Here is a 26,803-nt window from a genome sequence, read left to right as displayed (position 1 = left end):
TCCCCTTTCCTCCCTGTTCCTACCTCATACACCCAAAACCACACCTCCTTGTCCCTCCTCTCCTTTTTCTTTGCAACCAGACATATAGAGACTATATCTCTAGCAGTTGTAGTTAGGACAGAGAGCCCTTGATAGCTGCAAGTGCTTCTTGTGAAATCAGCTGTGTGGCAGGAGACTGTGGCTCTGGGTCCTGAAGGGAGGGGGCTATTTTTCTCTTCTTGATCACTCACTTGGTGCCGTCTGACTTATAAACTTTAATGGCCACTTTTAAAGGTTACTGCCATGGGGCACCTTGGTTGCCAGTTTTAGTTTTTTAATTTGGAAACTTTTTCCCCCTTGTGGTCTTGGGAGGAAAGATTTGGGGCTAGGAATGGGTATTTGTGGGTGATGATGAGGTAGTTCAGCAGCATTCTGGTTCCTGCTTCAGAATAACTAGAATCCTGGCATATAACCCGATGGCTAAATTGAACCCCACATGAGAAGATGACTGGCATCAGGGTGTGTAGTCTTGAGTGGTCTAACACAAGGGCACAGAGGGTGGAGACTTGTTGCACTGTCTGGGGAGAATGGTCACCATAGTTTGGGAAGGAAGGGACCATCTCTGTTATTATACATTTCCTTCATCACTTGTTCTCTGTCCTGTGTTCTGATAACTGCTAGATTTAACTGGGATGAATGGGACTAAGGGTTCAGATGTAGCACCATGGTGGAGATAGTGATTCATTGGTGGCCTTCCAGTGCAACTCAGGCACAGACCTAACACAAAACAAACAAACATACAAACAAAAACCTTAGCAAGTCTTTGAGCTAAGCTTTGTCTTTTGCTGGTATACATGATACCTTTTCTGCTCTCAGGATAACTCACATAGCTTCATATGCCAAAAAGTAGTCATCGCCAATTTTAGTGTTCTGCATCTCTGGGTAAAATGTATTAGTGTAGAATAATACTCAAATAATAGTATTTATACTATTATACTATATACATTATTATATATAGTAATGCTATAATATATAGTATTGTGTATATGTATATATACTATATATTATAATATAATATATTGCTATAGTAACAGCCTCTTGATGTCAGAAAGATTATTCACAACATTCTCTGAAAACTCATACTCTCAGGGTCTCTATCTGGAACTAAGAATGTTGAGGATTTAAGTGTATTCTGTAGGTGCTTGAGAAACATTTTGAAAAGTTTGATTCTGAATGTGCCTTCTCTCTGGTCACTCTCCTTGCTGCGGGCAACTGGAATAGTAATGCAAATGGATGAATAAGCTAACCAGCCCAGGAAGAGGCACGCAGCTCCATAAATGCTTAGACACTTAGTCAAACCCTCATCTTCTCTCTTTATTGTGGTCACGGGGAAAAGTGAACTCAGGACTTACTGTGGATGAACGTAGAAAATTTAGAGGAGATACCAGCAAGAGGGTGAGACAGCTCAGCTCTCCAGCACATGCAGTGCAAGGGCAGCGGACCTTAGACAACTTTGAGATCTTCTGCCAGGCATATATAATCTGGTCTTGGGTTCAGGTCTTGTTCCTGGCTGTGCTCAGCTGACAAAGCTGGGTTTGCTTCTTGTTCCTTGTGTTGAAGGGTGGAGAAGGAGGTGTGGAGTTGGCTCTGGGTTGGGCCACAATTAGTGACCTGGAAGCTGGGCTGGGCACCCAGAGACTATAAATAGCAGCACGGAGCAGTCGCTGAGCAGACTGGAAGCCCAGCCAGACTAGCCGCATTTCAAGTGGTCTGGGTGGGATTTTTCCCCCTCTGTTAACCATTTGTACATCTGGTTTCCTTAGCATTGGTGGGAACAAGAGAGGAGGGTGGAGTTGTGAGCAGAGTCAGTTCATATGTGGAGTGACTTCAGTTAGCTGTGCCATATGTGAAACACGATGTTTTAGAGCCCTTAGGACCAGGAGGCTTCTGGGAATGAGGATGGCATCCCTCAGAGTGGAAGCAGGTCCCAGAGCTGGGCACATTGGTGAGAAATATAGAGGTTCTGTAGGGCCCTGTTGCTGATTCAAGGTGTGGCAGTAGTCCTGAGGAGAAGGGTCCCCTAAGATTATTTGCTTAGTTCTCATTCCTCTGAGTTGCCCCACCCCCACCCCAGCCAATCCACTTCTCACCCTGCCCTTACAGACGCGGCCATTTCTTCCTTCTTTTCATCTATTCCTATCATCTGCCCTAGATTTACAGTCATAATGCTTAGGTTTGTATTCTAGCCCTTTTCTTTTCTTTAATTTGTCACTGGAATGTATTAGTGAAGCCCCCTGGCTTCTGTTTAATTCATCTGTTGAACAAGCAGTTTTGATAGCAAACATCTTAATTGCTTTCAGCTAATCAATGTTTCTCTTTCTTCCCTGGGAATCCCATCTGTACAGGAAGCCCTCCTCTTACCTTCCCCACATTTCACATTACATAGTTTATCCTGTATTCCCTAGTGGTCATTGTAGTTTTTCCTAGTATTTTCTTGGGGGTTTTCACATACTTATTTTTTATATCTTATTTTTCTTATAATGTGCTCATGAAGATCACCATGTGTTTCTTATCCCAATCACTGTTGGTGTCATAGGAACCACTGAAGCCCATTAGAGCCTACCAGAATGCAGGCAGGCAGGCAGGCAAACTTTACTGAGGTAGACAGTGGGAAGGTGTCAGCATGTGCTCTGCGAACTCCAGTTTGAGGGGTCACTGGTCATGGAAGGGGGAATAGTGAAGGAGAATAGTCCAGTTCCATGGCTTTGCTGATTCTGGTTTTTTTTTTTTTCCTTTTTTCATCTTCTGTTGAAGGTACGTTCACTCTCGAGCAGTCAGAATCAGTGGACTTTGGACACTACTTTAATAACACTGGGTATGGGACTATATTTGCATAATAGGTAAAGGACTTCATTTTACAAGCATAGGTGTTTACATCAAGGTTCAATTCTTCTAGCTTTAGTGGTCTGAGGACAGTAACACTTGCTGCTGTCTGTGACAATGTATATGGCATTGTTTTCCTTGGTCCAAACAGAGCAGTGGCTCTGTTGCTTCACCCTGCTGTCATAGGTCTTTGAATGCTCTTCCTGGTTTCATTCTTTCTCTTGCTTTGAGCTTGTTGTGCCAGGCTAAACAATTCCTCCCCTCTTAGGTGTTTATACTCTCCCATGTTGAAGGTTATCGTGTCTAGTTTCAGACGTTATAACATATCTGCCTAGCTTGAGCACCTCAGCTCTCCTTTTTTACCTTTTTTCTTCTATCCCACATCACTTATCATATTTTTATGTTTTTGTATTTGTGTGTGTGTGTGTGTGTGTGTGTGTGTGTGTGTGTGATATGCATGTTTGAATGTATGGTCAACAGATCATGTGTGTACATGCAAGTGTGTGTAGGCCTGAAGTTGATGCTGGAAATTGTTCTTCATTGGTTTTCTACCTTACTAATTGAGGCAGTGATCGCTCAGTCAAACCCAGAACTCACCAATATAGCTAGTCACTAACAAGCTCTGGATAGCTAGATCCCTTGTCTCTGCTGGGAATGGAATTAGAAGCTGGAATGACAGGAAGGCCACCATTCTCTTCTGACTCTGGTTCTCACTCTTGTGAAGGGAGAATTTTAACTACTAAGTCATATCCCAGTCTCAGTTACTGTACTTCTGATGGAACTCCCTCAGACCCATCTCTGCAGTTTTGGTACTAGATTGTGCAACACTGGGGACAGGATCTAGGCAAGATCTTTGAGTGGTTTTGGAAGCCTCAAATGAGAAAATGCCCCCACCAGATTGACTTGTGGGCCAATGCATTTTCGTGACTGATGGTTGATGTGGAAGGGTCCAGCGCACCATGGGTGGTGTCACCCTGAGCAATCCCTGAGAAGCAAGCTAGGAAGTAGCACTTTACCTTAGCCCCTGCTTCCGCTCCTGACTCCCCTCAGTGATGGACTGTGACCTGAGAGGTATGAGGTGAAATTAACCCTTTCCTCTCCAAGTTACTTCTGGTCATGGCATTTTATCACAGTTATAGAAACCCTAACTAGGGCAGTCTGCTTAGAAACAAGGGAAAGAGAGGGATAATTTCTTTTGTTTTTAAAGGTGTATTTATTTATTATATATAAGTACACTGTAGCTGTCTTCAGACACACCAGAAGAGGGCATCAGATCTCCTTACAGATGGTTGTGAGCCACCATGTGGAATTTGAACTCAGGACCTCTGGAAGAGCAGTCAGTACTCTTAACCACTGAGCCATCTCTCCAACGATTATTTCTTTATATTTGAGGTACGATGTTTCCCAGCCCTGGAATTTGAAGCACCTTTTTTTATTTTGGAATTATCTTTCTTTCAATTAATTCAGGCAATGAACACTTGTGAGCATCTAATATATGTTGTATCTTATTGGACACTAAGAATATAATTCTATTTTATGAAAACTAGCAGACATTTCGGTATTTATTGTTATGCTGGAAGGTGGAAGTTCATGCTGGGCGTGACTGTGATCCTAGTATTAGAAGGTTGAGGCAGGAGGACCATGAGTTCCAAGTTATCCTGGGTTGTATAGAGAGACTGTCAGAGAGACTGTCAGAAAGTGAGAGAGAGAGAGAGAGAGAGAGAGAGAGAGAGAGAGAGAGAGGGGATAGATGGATGATGATGTACAAGAATAACTAAAACTAGAACCTTGCCCTCGTGGAGTTTATAATTCTGTAGACGAGTCAAACAAGTAACTATTACAGTCTGACATGGAGTGAGTGAGACAGAGCTGGTGCTGTGGGCTTTGTAATCTTTGCTACTCAGGGGTCTCAGGCAGGAAAATCATGAGTTGAAGGGCTGCTTGGGCTACAGGGGTGACTTAAAGGCCAGCCTGTGTAATTTAATTGTACATATTGTTTCAAACAAGAACAAGATAGATGTGGAATGACCAAGTAGTATGCTATAGAGAATAAAGAAGTTTTAATTCTGACTCTTTTAGGGAGGCAGGGCTGTGGCAGTAGGAGAGATGTGGGAAGACTGAGGAAGTAAAATTTGAGCTAGACCCTGAAGTAGGAGAACCTCCTCAATTAAGGGAAAAGTTACGTTAGGTACATCATTCATGCTTGTTTCAGGGAATGCCTTAGAAGGAAGGGGTCACATATTAAAGGTACACACATTCCTTCTGCAAGCCAATATTTTTGAGAGCCTACTGTGCACCAGTGCTCTGCCTACTGTGCAGCAGACAGTGCAGGAGCAGTAATAGGGTAATGACCAACACAAAGTGCTTGCTTTCATTGAACTGCTGTCAGGATGTGGCGTTTCTATCTCTCTCCACTCCTGTTATTTACTGTGCTTGTAAAGTACTAAGTCTTTTGAACAACAAAGAATGTCTCTTTTTTTGTTTGGGCATTATCATTTCCTTACTTGGTACCATCTAAGTTTGTATAAGTATTTCTTCTTTGCCAATACTTTGACAGGTCTGTAACTGAGACCAGATTCTTCACAACCTTTCAACAACAGTGACGATTGGCACCTTTGATGAACTCTCCATGTTTTTGGAAGATTATGCAAAGGTTTATATTTTTGTGTTATTTTTATTTTATAATGTACCTTCTAATTCTTTGAAAATTGCTAATCTATATAAGAAACAAATGGTAAACATTAAAGTAGAAAATGTGATTAGCTAGAGGATCCCCTTCTCAATCAGACAACAACCAGCACTCAGCTGGGATCCTGGTAACTGTGGCTGGAGTTTCTCCATCTGCTTCAGTCATCACTGCCTCTCGGCCTCTCTTCTGCCCTAGTTGATGTGTGTTTCTGTTTTACCCATGGTCTCTTCATGGCTTTAGGCCATTTTAATTTGGTCAAGTTAAGCCTTTCTTCCCAAGTCTGCAATTGCCTTTGCCTCAATTCTAAGAGAGGCTGACAGTAGGGATGAATCCAAAATTCCATTCATTTTATACTTACCACATCTGGGTTTCTTTTAGCATCATTTTCTCCCTTGAGAACATTTTCAAGGTTTTCCTAATTTTCTAGTGGTGTGTGTGTGTGTGTGTGTGTGTGTGTGTGTGTGTGTGTGTGTGTGTATGGGGGCGGGGTAATGTCATTGGAAGATTGTGTAGAAGTTTCCAGGCCTGATGATCTTGAGTCTGTTTCTGTATATATCCCTTTCTTGGCCACCTTTTCTCCTGTGATACAAGGCACTCCTGTGCAGTCATCGTTTGCTCTGTGAATGTGTTGTTCTTGGACCTGAGAGCCTGTGCCCTGGATGCCTGTAGAGCAGACTTGGTAGACATCACACACTCCTGGGGAGCACCCAGGATACAGAAGGCAGTGATGCTTTGGTGTCTCCTGAGCCCGCCTGAGCAGCTACTACACCAGTCCAGTCAATTCTGGACTTCTAGCTGGACTCTTGCAAAGCACAATACCACTCTCAACCACCAGGGGACACTCTGTTCTCCTTAACTCTTGGCAACCTGAGAGCAGTTTACCTTTGCGTAGTCAGCCTGTCTGTGGTCCTGGGCCACCATGTTGAGTGCCATGTGTATTGTTCACACAAGATGTCCTTGGAAAGATACAATGCAGTGGTTGTTCGTTTGTCAAGGCAACACCAGAGAAAGGACCCAAAATGCCAAAATTACAACCTAATACATGTTTGGATAGGGTTAAAATCTTCTCAATACTGTCGTCATATTATTTATACAGATAGAGAGAATTATATAAAACAAAAACCTCCCCTCTGTGTGCTATAGAGTTAGGCAGGCCTGTGTTTGCATTCTGACTGTATTACTTGCTGCTCTACTGAGGTGAACAAGTTACTTAATCTGTCTAAATAGGGGCTTCACAGTCAGATGCTCTGGGTTCAAACCTCACTCTACTTTGTTATTCTGTGTGACTTTGAGAAAGTTAATCCATATGGTCTCAGTTTCTTTTTGTGCACTCAGGCTAATGTACTCTGTGGAGTTGTGAGAGCTCAACAAGAGGATAAGTAACGGTGTTCTTCTTGGTGTCTGCACATTTTAAGCATTCAGAAGTAATAGCTTTGCAGGTGGTAGATACACTGTTCCCAAGCTTCCTTCCAGTTAGCAGAGTATTTGATGAAAATGACATCTTGTTTCATTGTTTTATGCATATGAATTTGAAGTCTATGTTCAGTGTTCTTAGATGGGCATACTCCTTATTCACCAAAACAAGCAAACATTCACATTAAAGCAAGAGTGAGATTCCCTTCTATTAGTTAGCAAACCTTAAGATTGTTATGGCTTAAGCAGGAGAGTGGGAGATTGAATACTCCATTCAAATTAGATAGGAGGATAAATTGATAGCTTGGGGGTGGTGTGTGGCAGCTTCAGATATGTCCTTTAGTCTATCAGGGGGGATGTAATCTGAAGTTATTCATGGGCAAGGACATCTACATAAGCATTTTCAAAGTAGTACTGCTGGGCTGGAGAGGTGGTTCAGTCAGGAAAGTACATTCTGTGCAAGCATGAGGACTGAAGTTCAATACTCAGCACCTATAGAAAACCCAGGTCCACTTGTTATCCCAGTGCCGAGGAGGTAGGGATAGGATCCTTGAGGCCTGCTAGTCAGCCAGCCTTGCCAAACAGATGAGTAAGAGATTCTATCTCAACAAAGTAAGGAGGAGAGCAATTGAGGAAGACACCTGGCATTGACCTGTGGCTTCTACCATACACATACACATATAGACACACACACTTACGTGCACACAAAACCAGCACTGTTTATAATATAGAAAGTTAGAAATATGGAAAGTGGGTTGGGGATTTAGCTCAGTGGTAGAGTGCTACCTAGCAAGCACAAGGCCTTGGGTTTGGTCCCCAGCTCCGAAGGAAAAAAAAAAAAGAATTATGGAAAGTAGCCAGGAGTCATGGCACACACCTATTACTCGGGCAATAAGGACCCAGAGGCAAGAGGATCTGTGCAAATTTGAGGTCAGCCTGGTCTACATAGTGAGCTGCAGGCCAGCCAAGGCAACTGTCACAAGTAATAACACAAACTACAAAGGAAAGAGGAAAATATGAATAGATCATGGTTTATCTATGCAGTGGAATGCAGTGAAGCCACTGAAAATAAGATAAGCCTATATATACCTTCAAAAGATGGCTTTGATATGCTATAAAGATATACAATAATAGACATACCGTTAAACAAAGTATCAGCACACATGCCCTAATCCAGCCCTTAGGAGGATGAGGCAGAAGGATCGATTCAAGTTCAAGGCTAGCCTGAGCTGTACAGTAAGACCGTCTCCAAAAGAGAGGGGAAAGAAGAAGGAAAGGAAAATGAGAAATGACAAATACATGTAGCATTGCCCCATTGGAGATTGCTGCCTGTGGGTCAGTGTGTGTTTCTTATTATTCTCTGATGTTTTTATACATGTGCTTTATGTGTGGGGTCATTTTCACCTCTCGTTCTCACTTATGCCCCTCCTGCTCTCAGTGTGCTTCTCCCCGAAAAGATCTCCCTCGTATTTTCACACTGTTTTGTAGTATTGTGTTCTACTTTAATTAGAACTGATTGCATAAGCATGGGTGGGTGTTGTTTACTGGAACATGGGCGACAACACCATTGAAGAAAATTACTCTCCCTACTCTAATAACCATTACCTGCTAATAAATAGCTTCTCAGAAAAGGGTAGGGCCTTGCGAGCCCCTTCCCTTCCATGATGAAATAGAGACGGGCCATGTCTTGTACAGGCCTTCGCAGGCAGCAGAGCTGCGGTGACTTTATGAGTACATTGGCCATGTCATGTCCAGAAAAAGATATTTCAGAGCATCCTTCCTTCTCCTTCATCTCTTACATTCTTTGTGCTTCCTCTTCTATGATGCTCCCTGAGCCTTGGACAGCACCTGGGTTTGTTTGTATGTGACCACAGAAACAAAAACAAAACAAAACCCTAAGAGGGTCTCTGCAAGCTGTGCACAGGTGTTTCTTCTGAGGTATAGGCTGCAGAGTGGATTGAAAGTAAAAAGAGGCCTCTTGCTTGTGTCCATATACCTGTATAGTGCTTACATTTGAATCTGTATTTTTGTAATTTTCTAAAATGTCCACAAAGAAAGAATGCAAATGGTTGATCTTATCCAGCACTAGTTCCATATCTTTTAATAATTTTAATTTTTTTATTATTGTTCCTGTGTATATATGTGGGTGCCTGCAGAGGCCAGAAGACTGTGTCAGCTTCCCTAGAGCTGAAGGTACAGATAGCAGTGAGCCACCCAATATGAATTCTGGCAATCAAACTCAGATCCTCTGGAAGAGCAGGAAGTATTCTTAACCACTGAGCCATTCCTCCAGCCCCTAGTTCAATATCTTGATAGAGTTCGTTGCCATTTGTAGCTCAGTTGGTTCAACATCCTGGGATCACGAGTCCTGCTTCCCACAGCCTTTTCTGCCTGTCCTGGGAATCTGCAATCCAGTTCTCTTCCACAGAGTGCTGAGCCCTCTACAGGTGGTCAGGACTGCTTTTTTCTCTTTGTCATATCCTGTTCTTCTTTGCCCTCCCTTAAGATCAGCCCAGTTTTATCCTTTCATGAAAAAGGCACTTTCTAGCTGACCCAATAATTTTACATAATGTTTTAAGGCCTGTTTGTACTAACCCCACATAGACTCACCCGTTCGAAGCTCCATCCTCACAGCTAGATAGATTTGTCTATTTGATTGACTTCCTACTATTGAAGCCAAAGAGGCTTAGAAAATTATCCACTGTGTCCAGACTAGTTCTAGACTAGGATTGTGTGATTCCTAGTGACAGGCGCCACATTTCCCATGTTTTTTACCTTAATCTCCACGTTCTTGTAGAAATGCTAAGGGTAGGTGGTTTGACCAGGGTTACTATTGCTATGTTGAAACACCATGACCACAAGCGCTTGAGGAGGAAAGGGTTTATTTGGCCTATGTATCTCAAACCAGTCTTTTTTTTTTTTTTTCAGGAACAAAGGCAGGAACTCAAATTGGGCAGGAACTGAAACAGAAGCCAGCTCTTACCGGCTTGCTTCTTATGGCTTGTTCAGCCTACTTTGCTATAGAACCTAGGACCACCAGCCTAAGGGCTGGACCCTCCCACATCAATTACTAATTACAAAAATGCCCTACTCGTGTGCCTATAGCCTGGTCATATGGGGGCAGTTTCTCAGTTGAGGTCCCCTCCTCTTATTCTGTGATAAGTTAACATAAAACTAGGTAGCACATTGGGTCATGAGATTGCTTACTGGATCAAAACACTTGCTGAGAACCTGAGTTAGATCCCTGGAATTCAAATGATTGAAAAAGAACTATGTCTCTCAAGCTGTCCTCTGACCTCCCAATGAGTTCATACACACACACACACACACACACACACACACAGAGAGAGAGAGAGAGAGAGAGAGAGAGAGAGAGAGATCACACAGTTAAATATAATTTAAAATTTAAGTGACAAGGGCTCTTTCTCTTATTTTAAAGTCCTGTTTCCCTCAGTCTCATGCTTTCCTTTCAGGGCCCACCCCTGACCCACTGCTCTCTTGCAGCCTCTCACATCCCCTCATTCTGCCCCTCCCCCCTTACTCTTGTGTGGTTCCCAAGCCCTTCCACTGGCTTTCTGGAGTAATGGTTCACATCAGCAGAACCATCTATATCTTCTGTGTCTTCTCTGAGTATCGCTTTTGCCTTCCTGGTCAGAGCCTGGCTTTGCTCTAAGGATGTTCACTCCCTTCTCCACTCCCCTCTCTCACAGCTGTTATTCCTTTCTAGCCCACTTCCCACTGATTGCTGACTTGGGATCCATGACCTTGGGTCTGATCTCTGCCTTCTGGCCACTGTCCTGCCCTCCTCCTAAGAAGGCCCAATATTGAGTCTAATGTCATCAGATCACCTCATCCAGTTCTCTTTAGTGTGACCATCGTGTACTGAGTCACACCGGACGACTTTAGCTCTCGACTCTGCTACTTTCTCCAGAGTGCACCCAATCATCCTGATTCTTGTTTCCTTCCCTGGCTTCTTGGGCGTTCTCTAGAGCAGTGGTTCTAGAGATGGGATGTTTTGGCTTTAGAGAGTGTTTAGCAATACATGAGGCAATTTAGTCCTCCTTACTTAGGAGCTGCTCCTGACACTGGGGTAGTGGTTAGACTCCATCAACAGCACTCAGCATCTCAGGTTCCACAATCAGCCCTAAATGTCACTGATGTCACCAGAAAGCAGCCCTGCCCTGGAGTCTACTGTGAGCCTTGTCATCACCACTGATGCCAACTGCACCATACCTGAGACATCAGCTCTACACATGCTACACTTGACCACTTTCTCCAGCTGGTTTTCCACTCAGGGAGCATGGTGGTCTGTGCATGTTCTCTTCCTTTTATTGTCCTGACTCTTTTGAGGGCTTTCCTTCTTTACTGAACTTCCACAGTCAATCACTATAACTCCCCGTCTCACATACTCTTGATTCTATTACTCGTCTCTGGAGTGTAACTAAACTATTTCTACCTCCTTCATTCCCGCATATACAGTGATGTGTGTAATCAGAGAAAAACAAAACATGCTGACTGGCTTTATGTTTAACCCTTCCTTCCTTCCTTCCTTCCTGCCTGCCTTCCTTTTTAGCTTTGTGAGACAGGTTTTCTCTGTGTAGCCCTGGCTGTCCTGGAACTCACTCTGTAGACCAGAGCTGGCCTTGAATCTAGAGACTCTCCTGCCTCTGCCTCCTCAAGCACTGGGATGTAAGGTGTGACCACCACTGTCCAGCCTATTTAAATTCTAGGGTAATGTATTCTTAATACTGCTGTGTAACTATTGCCCCGAGTTACTCGCTTTCCCATCAGCCTGGATAACTACTTCTCTTCTCTTGGCCCTTGCCACCTTAGCCTTGCTTCATACTTTGCTGGGGGTGGTGACATTGATAGTGGTAAGAATCACTCAGAAATTAACTCTTGCAGAAACAAAACTCCACTTCTGCTTCTTGTCAGCCTATGTTCCTCCAGACACTGCCCTTGTACTCACATGCCTGTGTAAGTTAGCATGTCCTAGACTAAGAGCCGCCATGTTTTTGTACTGGGTTCCTGACTACTTCCTGCCCCTTCCAAGGAAAACAAGCTTCAACAATTCTCTTTTTCCAGCCCTTTTGTTCTCTGTAGGTTTATCATGCTAGCATATAAGTGTGCTATAGTTTTTCCATCTCAAAAGTCCTTCTTTATCAGGCATGGTCACTCACACTTCATATCCCAGTACTTGAGGCAGGAGTATCAGAAGTTCAAGATCACCCATTGTGGATTGATATCTATATGTAGGTGAAGGCAGGCATAAGATAAGGCAAGGCTTGTGATTGGGCAATGAAAAAGTAAGCTGGGCACAGAGTTTTGGAGAGAGGAGAGAGAGGAGAGAAAGGAGAAGAATCAACATAGAGGCAGAGAAGGATGACCCAGATCTGTGTGGCCTTAAAGGGCCACAGGTAGTTATGAATATTTCATAAGGGATGGATTTTATAGGACAATTTGTCTTATCTAGGTGGGAAGTTTATATCAATATTAATTGGCTCTGAGTTTATTGTGTGGACGTTTTGTGGAGTGAGAATTTAAGATATAAATCTAGTTGATAATTACAAGGTTATTAAGTTTCGATTTTAACGGGTTACCAGAAGTTATGGCTATAACCGTGGGGGGGCGGTTGCAGGGAATGCGAGCAGAGTCCCCAACAAGAAAGCGGTGAGATAGGCGGTCTCTGTATGAAACTGGCGTGGAAACAACCCACCTTGTAACTAGATAGATGGCGAGATCGCAGCAGGGCTCAGAGAGTAGGCAGTGGCAACATGGGCTGGAAATTGTGAACTTAACCATTCTGGTGGAGATGTTTTGCTGATTAAGATGAAAATACCCCCGCAGATGCCATGTGGCCCACTGGAGCCGGCAATAGCATGGGTTGGTGAATTCTGTTTTGTTTTTTTTTTGATTTTTTTTTTATTTAGAGAATACTTTATTAGTTTTTGTAATCAAACCCACGTATATAAGACCTTACATATTTAATACAATGTGTTACCCCTGTACAAATGGAAAAAACTTAAGTTCAACATTTCTAGACCAATATGGCTGTTAATTTCTGTACAGTGCCAACTCAACACAGTAAACGGGGATACTTTTTTCGAAAGTTGACAGCACAGGTAAAGTTTCAAAAAATTCAAATTATATATCTGTATATATATATTTATATTTATATAAAAAGACCAATAATAGCAGTGTGTTATGCATCAACGGCAGCAACAGCTTTTCCAGGTTCTGCAGTCATCTGAACAAAACTGTAGAGACATCCAGCACACTCCATTAAAAAAAAAAGTAAAAAAACAAAACCCGAGAAAACAGCACAGTTCTGTTACTCTTGTGGTACCTGGCACCATTTTTTTTTTTAATTAGCTTCTCAATCATCATCTGGAAAGAAAACATTCTGAGCAACATCATTAAAAACAGCTCTGATAAAGCACGGTCACTACTATGTATCATAAAGCAGGTACAAGCTATTTTACATCCACAGAGGTATGATACAGTACTGTCCTACATCTATAATACTAGAGGATACAATTTAAAAGGCATTATTTGAGACTTGATTCTACTTTTCCAGCAGAGGGCCCAAAGGATGGTGTGACACAGCTTTGTAAAGAAACATACTCTAGACAGGATTTCCTTTCACTAGTGGCACAGTTCTAAGGATTCATTCTCTCCATGAATGTCAGCTAAAACCGTTATTAAAAAAATGAAATATCCCTAGAACAAAACTGTATAACCACCGGATTCACATGAAGATGACCTAGTGGAGACAAGCTGGACCTCACCTTACCAACAAGCTATCAAATCTGTTATGTTTAAACAGTGAGACCTCCAAGGAAGGAGATGCCAAGTAGTGCTTCAAAGCTTCGGACCACAATCAAACACAGCATCCTTTTCAACAGAAGCAGAAGCTCATCTGAATATGCTCAAGGATGCTGACATCAACATTTAATCATCTCCTCACTCATCCAGGAAGAAGGGGAGATCAGTTACTACTGTACTTTATTGTGTTCAAACAAATCACCATGTTACAAAAATAGCAAGCTGCCATAATAAAAAATAAGGCTCCTCTATCCAGCACCAGATAGCATCATTTTACTTTCAAGCCTAGAAATTGCACACTTGTATATAAACCAATCGAAGATGAGGATTGAGAGTTCATCTTGGTGGATTTTTCCTTTGATGAATATGAAGTGTCCTTCCTTATCTTTTTTGATGACTTTTAATTGAAAATTGATTTTATTTGATATTAGAATGGCTACTCCAGCTTGCTTCTTCTGACCATTTGCTTGGAAAGTTGTTTTCCAGCCTTTCACTCTGAGGTAGTGTCTGTCTTTGTCTCTGAGGTGTGTTTCCTGTAGGCAGCAGAATGCAGGGTCCTCATTGCGTATCCAGTTTGTTAATCTATGTCTTTTTATTGGGGAGTTGAGGCCATTGATATTGAGAGATATTAAGGAATAGTGATTATTGCTTCCTGTTATATTCATATTTGGATGTGAGGTTATGTTTGTGTGCTTTTCTTCTCTTTGTTTTGTTGCCAAGACGATTAGTTTCTTGCTTCTTCTAGGGTATAGCTTGCCTCCTTATGTTGGGCTTTACCCTTTATTATCCTTTGTAGTGCTGGATTTGTAGAAAGATATTGTGTAAATTTGGTTTTGTCATGGAATATCTTGGTTTCTCCATCTATGTTAATTGAGAGTTTTGCAGGATACAGTAACCTGGGCTGGCATTTGTGTTCTCTTAGAGTCTGTATGACATCAGTCCAGGATCTTCTGGCCTTCATAGTTTCTGGCGAAAAGTCTGGTATGATTCTGATAGGTCTGCCTTTATATGTTACTTGACCTTTTTCCCTTACTGCTTTTAATATTCTCCCTTTATTTTGTGCGTTTGGTGTTTTGACAATTATGTGACGGGAGGTGTTTCTTTTCTGGTCCAATCTATTTGGAGTTCTGTAGGCTTCTTGTATGCCTATGGGTATCTCTTTTTTTAGGTTAGGGAAGTTTTCTTCTATGATTTTGTTGAAGATATTTACTGGTCCTTTGAGCTGGGAGTCTTCACTTTCCTCTATACCTATTATCCTTAGGTTTGATCTTCTCATTGAGTCCTGGATTTCCTGTATGTTTTGGACCAGTAGCTTTTTCCGCTTTACATTATCTTTGACAGTTGAGTCAATGATTTCTATGGAATCTTCTGCTCCCGAGATTCTCTCTTCCATCTCTTGTATTCTGTTGGTGAAGCTTGTATCTACAGCTCCTTGTCTTTTCTTTTGATTTTCTATGTCCAGGGTTGTTTCCATGTGTTCTTTCTTGATTGCTTCTATTTCCATTTTTAATTCCTTCAACTGTTTGATTGTGTTTTCCTGGAATTCTTTCAGGGATTTTTGCGATTCCTCTCTGTAGGCTTCTACTTATTCTCTAAGGGAGTTCTTTATGTCTTTCTTGAAGTCCTCCAGCATCATGATCAAATATGATTTTGAAACTAGATCTTGCTTTTCTGGTGTGTTTGGATATTCCGTGTTTGCTTTGGTGGGAGAATTGGGCTCCGATGATGCCATGTAGTCTTGGTTTCTGTTGCTTGGGTTCCTGCGCTTGCCTCTCGCCATCAGATTATCTCTAGTGTTACTTTGTTCTGCTATTTCTGACCATGGCTAGACTGTCCTATAAGCCTGTGTGTCAGGAGTGCTGTAGACCTGTTTTCCTGTTTTCTTTCAGCCAGTTATGGGGACAGAGTGTTCTGCTTTCGGGCGTGTAGTTTTTCCTCTCTACAGGTCTTCAGCTGTTCCTGTGGGCCTGTGTCTTGAGTTCACCAGGCAGGTTTCTTGCAGGGGAAAAGTTGGTCCTACCTGTGGTTCCAAGGCTCAAGTTTGCTCGTGGGGCACCGCCCAAGTCCTCTCCGCGGCGGCAGCAACTGGGAAGATCTGCGCCGCTCCTTCCGGGAGCCTCCGTGCACCAGGGTTCCAGACGGCGTTTGGTGTTTTCCTCTGGCGTCTGGATGTGCACAGAGTGCAGTCTCTCCTGGTTTCCCAGGCGTGTCCGCCTCTCTGAAGGTTTAGCTCTCCCTCCCACGGGATTTGGGTGCAGAGAACTGTTTATCCGGTCTGTTTCCTTCAGGTTCCGGCGGTGTCTCAGGCGCAGGGATCCCGCCGCTCCCAGGCCCTCCCCTACGGGAACCTAGAGGCCTTATACAGCTGCCTCTTGGGCCAGGGATGTGGGCAGGGGTGGGCAGTGTTGGTGGTCTCCTCCGCTCCGCAGCCCCAGGAGTGCCCACCCGATCAGGCGGTGAGGTCTCTCTCCCACGGGGTTTGGGAGCAGAGAGCCGCTGCGGGCCGGGATCCGCGGGTGTGGGACTTCCCGAATTCTGTTTTTTAATATTTATCACTATGACCCATTGTTGCACAGGGAATTTGAGGCTAGCCTGGTCTGTCTAAGACCTTGTCCCTAACACACACAGGAAATTTTCTTGTTCTCCCACTTTCCCACGCTCCTCCTTTGCCGCCGTGTGCTGTAAACTGGTAAGAACTGTCCTCTTTCACTGTGTTCTTGTCCTGTCTTTAGTTAAGATTAGGGCAATGCGTTTTTGGCTCCTATTAGTTCACTGAAATTATTCCTAAAAAGTCACTACTGATTTCCTCATTGCGAAATTCAGTAAATGTTTCTTGTTCCATGAACTCTTTGGTGTATAAGCAGAACGCAGTGCAGTTGCCACAGGTCTCTCTTGACCCATTTGTTTCTTCAGTTGGTTGCAGAGACGTATACTTTCCTGACTTGATTTCCTGTGAGATTGAACTCAGCCATAGAGTTCAGTGCCAAGTGCCCTTACCCACTGAGCCATCTCACCAGCCCCATCAGTGGCTTGTTATTAAAATAGCCTTTGCTGATCCTGTTTCTTCTACACCACTTCAGGGCCTTTCTAGTCTCTGTTAGTGATTCTATTCAGTCCCATGGTTTCCGACACCATCTTTATACCTTTATTTCCACATCAGTTCTTTTCCCCAAGTCCCAGTCTGTATGGATGGCTGCTGAACCATTTCCACTTGGAGGTCTGATGATGTCAAGTTCACATATTCAAACTGAGTTCCCAGTTCCTCCCCTTGACATCTCAAGCCTGCTGTAGCCAAAAACCTTCTCAGTTGATGGCAACTTCATCCTTCCAGTTGCTCAGGTTGAAAATCCTGGAGGCATGTTTAACTCGTCTCAGTAGCTTCCGATAGCTCATCTTTCAAAATTAAATTCAGAATCTGCCTCCGATTCTGCCACTGGATCTGAGATTCACTTACCTCCCCCACCCTTAGGCTTGCTCACTGGGCTGCTTTCACTCACAGTGGCCTCCTTGCTGGTCTCTGGATGTTCAACCCTGCTCTTTCCGTCTCTCCTAAGTGGAACCTAAAATGATCATTTAAATTTTTATATCTCTCCATGCCACTTTATGTGTATGAGTGTGTACACATGTGTGTGCCTGTGTTTGTGTGTATGAATGCATGTGTGTGCCAGCACTCTAAGGATCCTTCCATGTCTTCGTCTCTACCCAGTGTTGGGGTTATAGGCTTGAAACCACTCCTGGATTTTTTTTCTTACTAATACAGTATTTATTTGTCTTCTCTCTGTCAAACCCTGAGCCAAGCACTTTCCCCAGACTTCTTGGGGAGGCACAGGAAAAGGAACACACAGGGCAGATGAGACCTGGAAGAACCATGGGAGGTAGAGGTGGAGGTGGAGACAGCTGCTTCATATGGCGAAGAGGATGAGGAAGGCCACCATTAGGCAAAAGGGCCCCATGGCCTCAGAGAGGGTGAAGCCCAGAATCGAATAGGAGAAGAGTTGCTGCTTCAGAGAAGGGTTCCTGGCATAACCAATGATGAGACTCCCAAAAACAGTCCCAATTCCTGCTCCAGAGCCAGCCACCCCAACTGTAGCAGCCCCAGCTCCAGTGAACTTGGCAGCTGTGTCGATGTCCCTTGAAATGGCCCTGGTTTGGAAGGTGCGGCTAGGGATAAGTGAGGTCAGAGGCCGCCGGACCGCCAAGCAGCTGAGGCCCTTATGTGTGGGCATCTGTGGTCGCTTCAACTCCACTGCGGAGAGCAGACGACTCGGCAGCTGAGAGGCGCTCCTGATCAGGGTAGAGACGAACTTGGAGCAGGCATACATTTTTCAGGGGTGAGGGGCAAAGGCAGAAGAGCTGCTTCCAGGGTAGAGAAGACAGAGCCCACTCCTGGTTTTAATGTGGGTTCTCAGGCCCTCATGCTTGCACAGTTTTAAGTTTGGTTCTTTGCTCCTTGGACTGTGGCGTCCAATTTGTGCAGTATTTCCAGGGGAAACACAATGCTGTTTACCCAGCAGTCCCTTAGTAAGCAAGGCTTTGTCTTTCCTCTGTCTACATTTTTTTTTGAGCTCCTTTGCTTTGTCTGTTTTGCTGGTTAATTTGTTGTTAATTTGTGTGCATGTACCATGCAAGTGTGGACATCAGAAAACAACCTTCAGGAGTCAGTTTTCTCCTTCCACCCTGTGAGTTCAGGAGTCTAAACTCAGGCCATCAGGTAGTGGGCAAGTGTTGAGCACTTCACTGGTACAGTTTGCCAGCGTTTGAAGCCTCGCTACCTGGTCCCAGTTCTGATGTAATCTCTTTGATACATTTATTGTTTTGCTCAGCTCTTTAGCCACCCTTCTCTTTACTACCTCACTAAAGTATTGTTGTTTGTTTTTGTTTTTGTTGTTTTGAGACAGGGAGACAAGGTTTCTCTGAGTACTGGTTGCTGAAAATATTTTTCAGTGGTACCTTAATGTCTACCTTTAGCTCTCTAATTGTCATTTATCACACTGCCCACTTGGATAGAAACCAATCCCTGCTCTATTGGTGCTGTCTCATTTGGGAATTACCTCTCATTTCAATTTGAGGACTATCCTGAGCCAGATCAAGCTTGGGCACAAGGAGTTAGCAGAGACAAAGACTGTTAACTGTCTGATTGTAGGGTGAGGCAGCTCGCAGGTGAGTATTAAGTGTAAATCTTGTACTATGTCATCTAGAAGCACACAGCAAAAAGAGTAGGTGAAGGAAGGGAGGAAGGAAGGAAGGAAGGAAGGAAGGGAGGAAGGAAGGAAGGGAGGGAGGAAGGAAGGGAGGGAGGAAGGAAGGGAGGGAGGAAGGAAGGGAGGGAGGAAGGAAGGGAGGAAGACGAGCGATTGAGAGGGAACAGGAAATGAGATCTCAGTAGTTAGAAGTACTGGGAGCAAATAATGGGTTACCCCGTAGAATCATGTTTCTTTTCAGATGAATCCTAGCATCTTAGGCCAGAACTCTACCCACTACTTAGGTCTTTCATTAAAAAAGAAAAGAAAACCCTTCCATACTTGTTTATCTATTACACATACACGAATGCACGCACGTTTTCACCTGAGGAGGAGTCCAAGGCCCTATGCCGGGCAAGCACTCCATCACTGACCTCAGCCCCTTGCCAAAGTCTCTATTTTATATGATGGCCTCCCCATCCTTTTCCCTGTTATGTTCTTTCTTAGATCTTGCAGAAGCTGGCTGGGCAGTTAAGTCCACTGGAGGTGGAAAGGAAGCTCACTGGCTTTTTGGGTGGAGTGTGGGGGTGATTGTTCCCTGGGGTATGAATCAGAGGGCATTAGATTCCTGTCTCACCCTCCCCTCTGCTTTAGTGGGTCGGAGGGCTAAGGCCTTGACAGAAGTGTTTTATTAAGAGCAGGTGTTCTAGATGCCCTGTAACCAGAGCCTAGACCGGGTTCTCCCTTCAGTCCCTCACCTGAGGATGAACCCTGAGGGAGCAGCTATGTTGCTTAGGGTCAGCCTGCTGTCAGACTGCCTGCCTACTTTTGCCTCCAAGCTTGAGGATAGGACACTAACAAATCACAGAATCGTACACTCACAAGCTGTGCTTTACTGAAGGAAGTGAGGAGGTTGGCTTTAGCAAATGCTAGTTAAGTAACCGCAGTAAAACTGATATCCAAAAGAGTGTGAGACACACTCTTCAAGATCAGAACTGATTGAGGATACCTGGTTGTTTCCAGGAATAAGGACAGAGATGCAGAAAGTCTGGGCTAGAAGACCAGAAGCCTCGGGAAGTCACTCAGCTCTGAGACTGATCACATTATTTAGAATTCTCTTCTAAGCTGGTCCACCTTGGCTCCTCTGCACATTCTTAATCTCTCTTTCCCCAGCCTTTGCTCCCAGAACCTATCCACTGCTCCCCCATAGTACCACCAAATTCCTGTTCTGAGTTGAGCTCTCTGCATGACTAATAGTCAACAATGGGCCACGTTTATAATGATGGTCCCATAAGATTATATTACCTGATAGCATTGTTGCCATCTCAGTTTATGTAAGTACACTGTGGTATTCTCACAGCAGTGGAACGTACTTCTCAGAATGTGTCCCTATACTAAGTAACGCACCTGAGCATCATTTATTCTTCCACTTTGTTCCTTCCTATAATATATCTTCCTGGGCTCTATAAATACTTGCACTTTCCCCAGGTGCTGGCTGCAGGGATTAAACACAACAGAATTCTTGCTGGAGAAGCCGTGAGGGACCTGTTCCTTTTTCACAGAAGTGGCTGTATGCCTACCTCATCTGGAGATGGGTTAAGCATTGACCATCCTGTGTTACTTTTGTAACAAAGTACTCAGGGCATGGTTTCTCTTCCTCAGCTTTTCCTTCTTCAGTAAAATAGAACAGCTTTGGTTTCTTCTGGCCTTCCTGTCTCCTCTTGCCCTTGCTTCCTGAAACTGGAGATATATGATTCAGATATGTGACTTCATCCATGATTATTCATGCTGCCCCATCTGTCTGGCTCCTGTGAACTCCATGTATCTCCATGCAGACAGACGTGAGACAGATCTCTCTGTCTTAGAAGCATTTGCTGTCATCAGTGTCTTCTGCAGACAGTTTATGGAACTCAGCAACCATGGTTCTGTGTAATGGAGAACATTGACACGCTGACATCATAATAATGCTTTCTAACCCAGCCCGGTATTAATACAAACCAAGCTTCAATCCAGTATCCAAAACCAAAACTTGTTTGTTTTAAAACAGTCTTGTGTGGCCCAGAATAGCTGGTGACCTCCATATGTAGCCCAGGATGACCTTGGGCTTAATATGTAGCCCAGGATGACCTTGACCTTAATATGTAGCCCAGGATGACCTCAAGCTTCTGATCCTTTTGCTTTAACCTAAGCATTGGAATTACAAACTTTCACTACCAAGATGGGTTCCCCATATCAGAAACTTAAATATATATAATATATTGTATATCTTTTATTAATTCTTTGAGAATTTCTTTTTTTTTTCTTTTCTTTTTTTCGGAGCTTCGGCCCGAACCCAGGGCCTTGCGCTTGCTAGGCAAGCGCTCTACCACTGAGCTAAGTCCCCAACCCCTCTTTGAGAATTTCTTACATGCAAATAATGAATTTTCATATTATTCACTCCCCTGATATGCCTTTTATCTCCTCACCCCTCCTAAGTTTATGTCCTGTTCTCCCCCACCCCCAATAACCCACCAAATCCAGTTTGTGCTGCCCATGTATTCCTGGCTATGGGGCCATCCACTGGACTATGGTTGACCTACCAGAGGCAACATTCTTAAAGAAAATGGCTCTACTTTCCCTAAAAGCCATCAGCTGACCATAGTTCTTCAGCTAGCAGTAGGGGCTCATGAGCCCTTTCTCACTCTAAACTGGAATGTTGATCTTGTACATTGAATGTTGATCTTACACTGGCTAGATCTCGTACAGATCCTGTGCAGGCTCCCACAGCTGCTGTGAGTTCATGAGCAATCCTGTAGTGTCCAGAAGACACTGTTCATTCTGATCCTTTCTGACTTCTGGGTCTTAAGGTCTTCTTACCCCTTCCTCCATGATAGTCCATGAGCCTTAAGGGAGAGGTGAGAACATTCCACCCTGCACTTTGAGCAGGTGTAGTTAGCCACTGTCCACTGCACAAAGAAGCTTTACAGTGAAGTCTGAGAGAGCTTCCCTGGGATGGATATGAATTAGAGAAGAGTTTAATACTATGTCCACTTAGCAGAATAATAGTAGCAGGTTCACCCTTGGAGCCTGTGACTTCCCCAGTTATGGGTTCTTGGCCATACTTATAGAATGAAGTATATATTTTCTCCCAAGGAGAGGGCTCTAAATCCAACCAGAAAGTGGTTGGTTTCCTTTATACCACCATGCCATTATTGCACCCACAGGCTTGTCTGCCACACCAACTATTCTCTTTTTTTTTTTAAAAGATTTATTTATTTTATATAAGTACACTGTAGCTATCTTTAGACACACCAGAAGAGGGCATCGGATCCCATTACAGATGGTTGGGAGCCACCATGTGGTTGCTGGGATTTGAACTCAGGACCTCTGGAAGAGCAGTCAGTGCTCTTAACCGCTGAGCCATCTCTCCAGCCCACCAACTATTCTCTTAGTTCACAGCACTCACAGCTGGGTAAGACTGTTGATGGCTTTCTCCCCTAGAGCCTTCATAGCACCTTCCGGGACTGTGAAAGCTAACCAGTGAGATAGAAGCTTCTTGGTCAGTACCAGCTTGATCTCTCCATGTCTTATGGCAAAAGTACGTGATGTCTTATCTGAAACCTTTGAGTGCTGACGTAACATCTGGGAAATGTCACACTGACCTCAGGTGATGGGTCATAGACAAAATGTATGTACACTAAAAATATTATATAAATTGCTTTCAGTGAGTGCATGTGAGGTATATATAAAATATAAAACATTTCATATCTGGGCAGTGATGGTGTACGCCTTTAATCTCAGCACTTGGAAGGCAGAGGCAGGCAGATCTTTGAGTTTGAGGCCAGCCTGCTCTACAGAGCGAGTTCTAAGATAGGCAAGATCTACACAGAGAAACCTTGTCCCTAAAACCAAAAAATAAAAATTAAAAAATTAAAAAATTATTTACTGTCAAGGTATCTTATGCATATGCAAACAGTCTAAAATATGAACTTCAAAACACTTTCCTTCTCAAGCATTTGGATAAGGGTGTTATACTACTATACAATCTGCATAAACAAATATATATGTTACAAACACATATGGATAAGATATTTAAAATAATCTTTCTACAATTGATTTTAAGCAATTAGTCAACTTAATATTTTGATTTAATGATACATATATTAAAGTTATGTTGTGTGCACACACATACCAGGCACATGCAAGTGCCTAAGCCGGCAGATGAACATTGGATCCCCTGGAACTGGAGTTGCAGGTGTTTGTGAGCCACCTGATGTGGGTGCTGGGAACCAACCGGTTCTGCAAGTGTTGTTCACTGCTGAGCATCTCTTCAGTGCTTTTCTTCTCTTGAAGAATATCTCACTTTGTATATCTTTGGCTAACCTTGAACTTTCAGTCCTCCTGTCTCAGTGTCATAAGTACTGAGATTACAGGTACACACCATCATGCCTGACTTCAAGGGAGGCTTTCAGGGAGCACGACTGAGCTGATCACCCTGTTAACTTTGTTGTCATTACATTTGATAGAAAGTTCGCTTTGTTGGTCATAGTGTACCACTCATCTAAAAAATGCTGTAGTCATTGAAGGAACCAAGAGCAGAGAGATGATCAGTATGAATTCAAAGTGAGTACCATTTGGTGGTAGTATTAAGGAGCACATTAATATGATATGAAAGGACAAGATGACTCAGTGGACAAAGGTGCTTGTGTCACAAGCCTGACACCTGAATTCAGACTCTGGAACCAACATAAAAATGGAAGGAGATAACTGACTCCACAAAAAGTGTCTTCTAGGAGCTGGAGAGACGGCTCAGTGGTTAAGAGCACTGACTGCTCTTTCAGAGGTCCTGAGTTCAAGTCCCAGCATCTACATGATGGCTCACAACCATCTGTATGTAATAGGATCCCATGCCCTCTTCTGGTGTGTCTGAAGACAGCTATAGTGTCTTTATATATAATAAATGAATCTTTTAAAAAAGGTGTCTTCGGGGGCTGGGGATTTAGCTCAGTGGTAGAGCGCTTACCTAGGAAGCACAAGGCCCTGGGTTCGGTCCCCAGCTCCGGAAAAAAAGAACCAAAAAAAAAAAAAAAAGGTGTCTTCTAACCTCCACATGTATGCTATAGCACGCATATTCCCACACATACATAACACACACACACACACACACACACACACCATTCCACATCAAACTTTACTATTTCAATTTCTGTGTTTTCTTACCATATATATAAAATTTGTTTGTGTGTGTCTCCCAGGATCACTGGATGATCTAGTAACACTGTATCACCAGGATCTACTGATCCTGGGGAAGCTACTGTTCTTTCATATCTATTTCTCTTCAAATTAGAAGTTATTCCAAGATACATCTGCAATAGATGCACTTAGAATGTTGATCTAAAATCAAACTGCAAAGTTCTTACACTAGAACAACATAATGCCTACTACATTCCCAAAGATGAGCAGAGATTAATGCTAAGGACATGAGTTCTCCTAACCTAGGGCTGAATTTGGAACTGGAACGTAGAGATCCAGAGAATTTCATTTCCCCAACTATACAGTAGAGTGGGGTTTGCCTCAATTTGCCTCAAATGCATGACACCCTGGGTTCAATTCATAACATGAAAAAAAGAAAAACCCCATCTCATTTCCCCAGGACAAGCTAATGCAGATTACTTTGATCCCATGTGAAGCCTCCTTGTCAGCTTGCCTGCAGTTGCATCAGCAGTTCTGGCAGTCGTTCATTGGCAGCAGTAATTTGGACCACAGCTCTTAGTTGGCTGGTCCTGTGGATTTCCTTCCTCTATTCAAGCTAGTCTGCGCTTCAGAGTTCATGGGCATGCCTTTATCTTGCTCTACCTCCCCCAGAACCACAAGATTGCCCTCCCATTGCATCTGTCCTGGTGCAGGTAGGGAGCTGGGAGTGGGGCAAGAAAAATTCCTGGCAGAGTTGAACAAGCCTAAGGCTTTCTGCTCTTCTCTCAAAGGAGGCTGTATAATATGATATCGTAGAACTCAACAGATTTTGCTAAGTACATAGACATTTGTTCATTTCTTTGTACCTAGAACAGCCTGGCTAAGTGAAGGTGCCTCCCTGGTCAGTGGTTCTTTCTTTTTCTTTCTGTCTTCTCCCCCCTACCCCCCAAGTGCTGGGATTAAAGGTGTACACAGTTTTGTAAGGGAAGAGCTTCTGGAAATGTCTCTGTGGTAGTGCTGTTGTGTGCCCCAGGATGCTTTTGAACAATGGCATGAATATCCAGGGATGCAGGAGGAGGCACTGCGTTCCCTCCAGCACTGTGTTCTAGTGTCTTGCTTTTTTAAAATTCAAATTAATAGTCAAGAACCCATATCCAGGTAGCCAGCGGGATACATATCCATCTCAAACCTGTTTTATAAATATAGACCATACGTTCCATGAGCACATTCTATGCTCCCATCTGAACTTCAGGCACCTATTTCAGGGTCCGGCAAATAGTAGGTACTCAGTGCATGCTAGCTGAGTGAATGGTTCCTAGACACCAGAACCTCACAGCCTAGAAGAGGGATTGGAAACCTTTGAACAATTGGTAATTGAGGCCAGTCTGAATGTGTGACTTTGTTTCAAAACAGAGACAACAAAATCTCACTAACTGAAAATGTAGGGGTTTTGAGGAGACACTCGGAGTGCTCCAAAATCAGATACTACAGATAATGTGCCCAGGGACCTGAGTGATGGGGGTCCCAGCCATGGTCGGCACAGGGGACAGATAGGAAGAGGCATCCTCCAGACCCTGACCATCTAGTAGGAGTAATGCCGAGGAGGAGGTCTGCATGGCTGTTTATCTAGACATTCACAGGCAATTTGTGGGAAAAGAAGGGTCTGTTCAGCACTGCCCTCCCCTTAGTGTTCCTTACATATCCAGCTTTGTTCCACGCTGCCCGGATCTGCTGCTGTTGACTGAATCAAAGGCTGCACTGTGCGGCTGACCTAAGAATAATTGGTTGTTTATGCATCTGACTCCCTAGCCAGACTATGAGCTTCTTGAGGGCAGTGAAGCTTGTTTCATCCCAGGACACAGCTTGCGACTGACTTTGCAATAATTTTCTTTGTTGACTGGATATAGTGACAGTTGGTACTTATTGCGTGTTTCCTAGGTGTCGGGCACTGCAGTGAGTACTGTGTTCCCTTTACACAGTTGGAGAAACAAAGGCTTAGACAGATGGAGTCATGGACCCATAGATCTAAATGAGAGCTGTTTGACTGTAGAGCCTATGTTGTGCTAAAGCTAAGTATCTTTCCTGGTTGCCTTCTAGTAATTAAGAGTGTTTGGAACTCTCAAGGAAGCAGAATTAATACATTGCTTACATCATCTCATTTGACAATCATTGTGACAGTCCTCTTGGATAAGGACTGTGTGTGTGTGTGTGTGTGTGTGTGTGTGTGTGTTTGTGTGTGTGCATGCATATGTGTGTGCATATATGTGTGTGCGTGTGTGTGTACGTGTGTATGTGCATGTGTGTGTGTGTGTGTGTATTGTGTGTGTGCATGTGTGCTCGTGTGCATGTGTAGGTTAAATCTAGGGCCTCACACATGCTAGTCAGCCACTGTACCTCCGAGCAGCATCCCCAGTCTTTATTTTACTAATTTTATTGTACAAAAGTTGAAGCACAAAAAAATTAGTTGCTTGTCCAAGATAACGAAGCAAGTATGTAGGTAATGGATTAATGCAAAACTAGGTCAGTTTGATTCTAGATTCTGAGCTTTTCCTCTGTTCAATTCTACGCTGACTCTAGTTGCTCAGGCACTGGGTACTTGTGCCTCTGACTGTAGAAGCCCTTTAAAGGCTGTCTAGGTCTCTGGTCTCTTGCTTTATTCTCT

At 43.6% G+C, this 26,803-nt stretch overlaps 2 protein-coding genes across 13 annotated transcripts in view; one reads left to right on the top strand and one right to left on the bottom strand.

Annotated features, from left to right (window-relative positions):
- Positions 1–26,803, top strand: part of Nhej1 (nonhomologous end-joining factor 1) — a 96,167-nt gene that overhangs the window by 54,959 nt on the left and 14,405 nt on the right. For 2 of the 12 annotated variants that reach the window (XM_063267394.1, XM_063267393.1), the window contains one exon: positions 13,791–14,040. The exons of 9 other annotated variants lie outside the window; for them this stretch is intronic. In XM_063267394.1, the coding sequence (XP_063123464.1) occupies positions 13,791–13,793 (3 nt within the window). In that variant the 3' untranslated portion in view covers positions 13,794–14,040. Of the gene's footprint in view, positions 1–5,419; positions 7,972–13,790; positions 14,041–26,803 lie in introns of those variants that run through there. One more of the 12 variants, XM_063267391.1, reaches the window with a different exon arrangement.
- Atp5mc2l1 (ATP synthase membrane subunit c locus 2 like 1) lies at positions 14,044–18,525 on the bottom strand. The gene has a single exon (XM_063268161.1). The coding sequence runs from the start codon at positions 18,109–18,111 to the stop codon at positions 17,692–17,694; it is 420 nt and encodes a 139-aa protein (XP_063124231.1). The 5' UTR covers positions 18,112–18,525; the 3' UTR covers positions 14,044–17,691.

This window comes from Rattus norvegicus, chromosome 9 (assembly GCF_036323735.1).
Source record: "Rattus norvegicus strain BN/NHsdMcwi chromosome 9, GRCr8, whole genome shotgun sequence".
NCBI classification, from domain to species: domain Eukaryota; kingdom Metazoa; phylum Chordata; class Mammalia; order Rodentia; family Muridae; genus Rattus; species Rattus norvegicus.
This window is presented reverse-complemented; position numbering and strand designations above follow the sequence as displayed.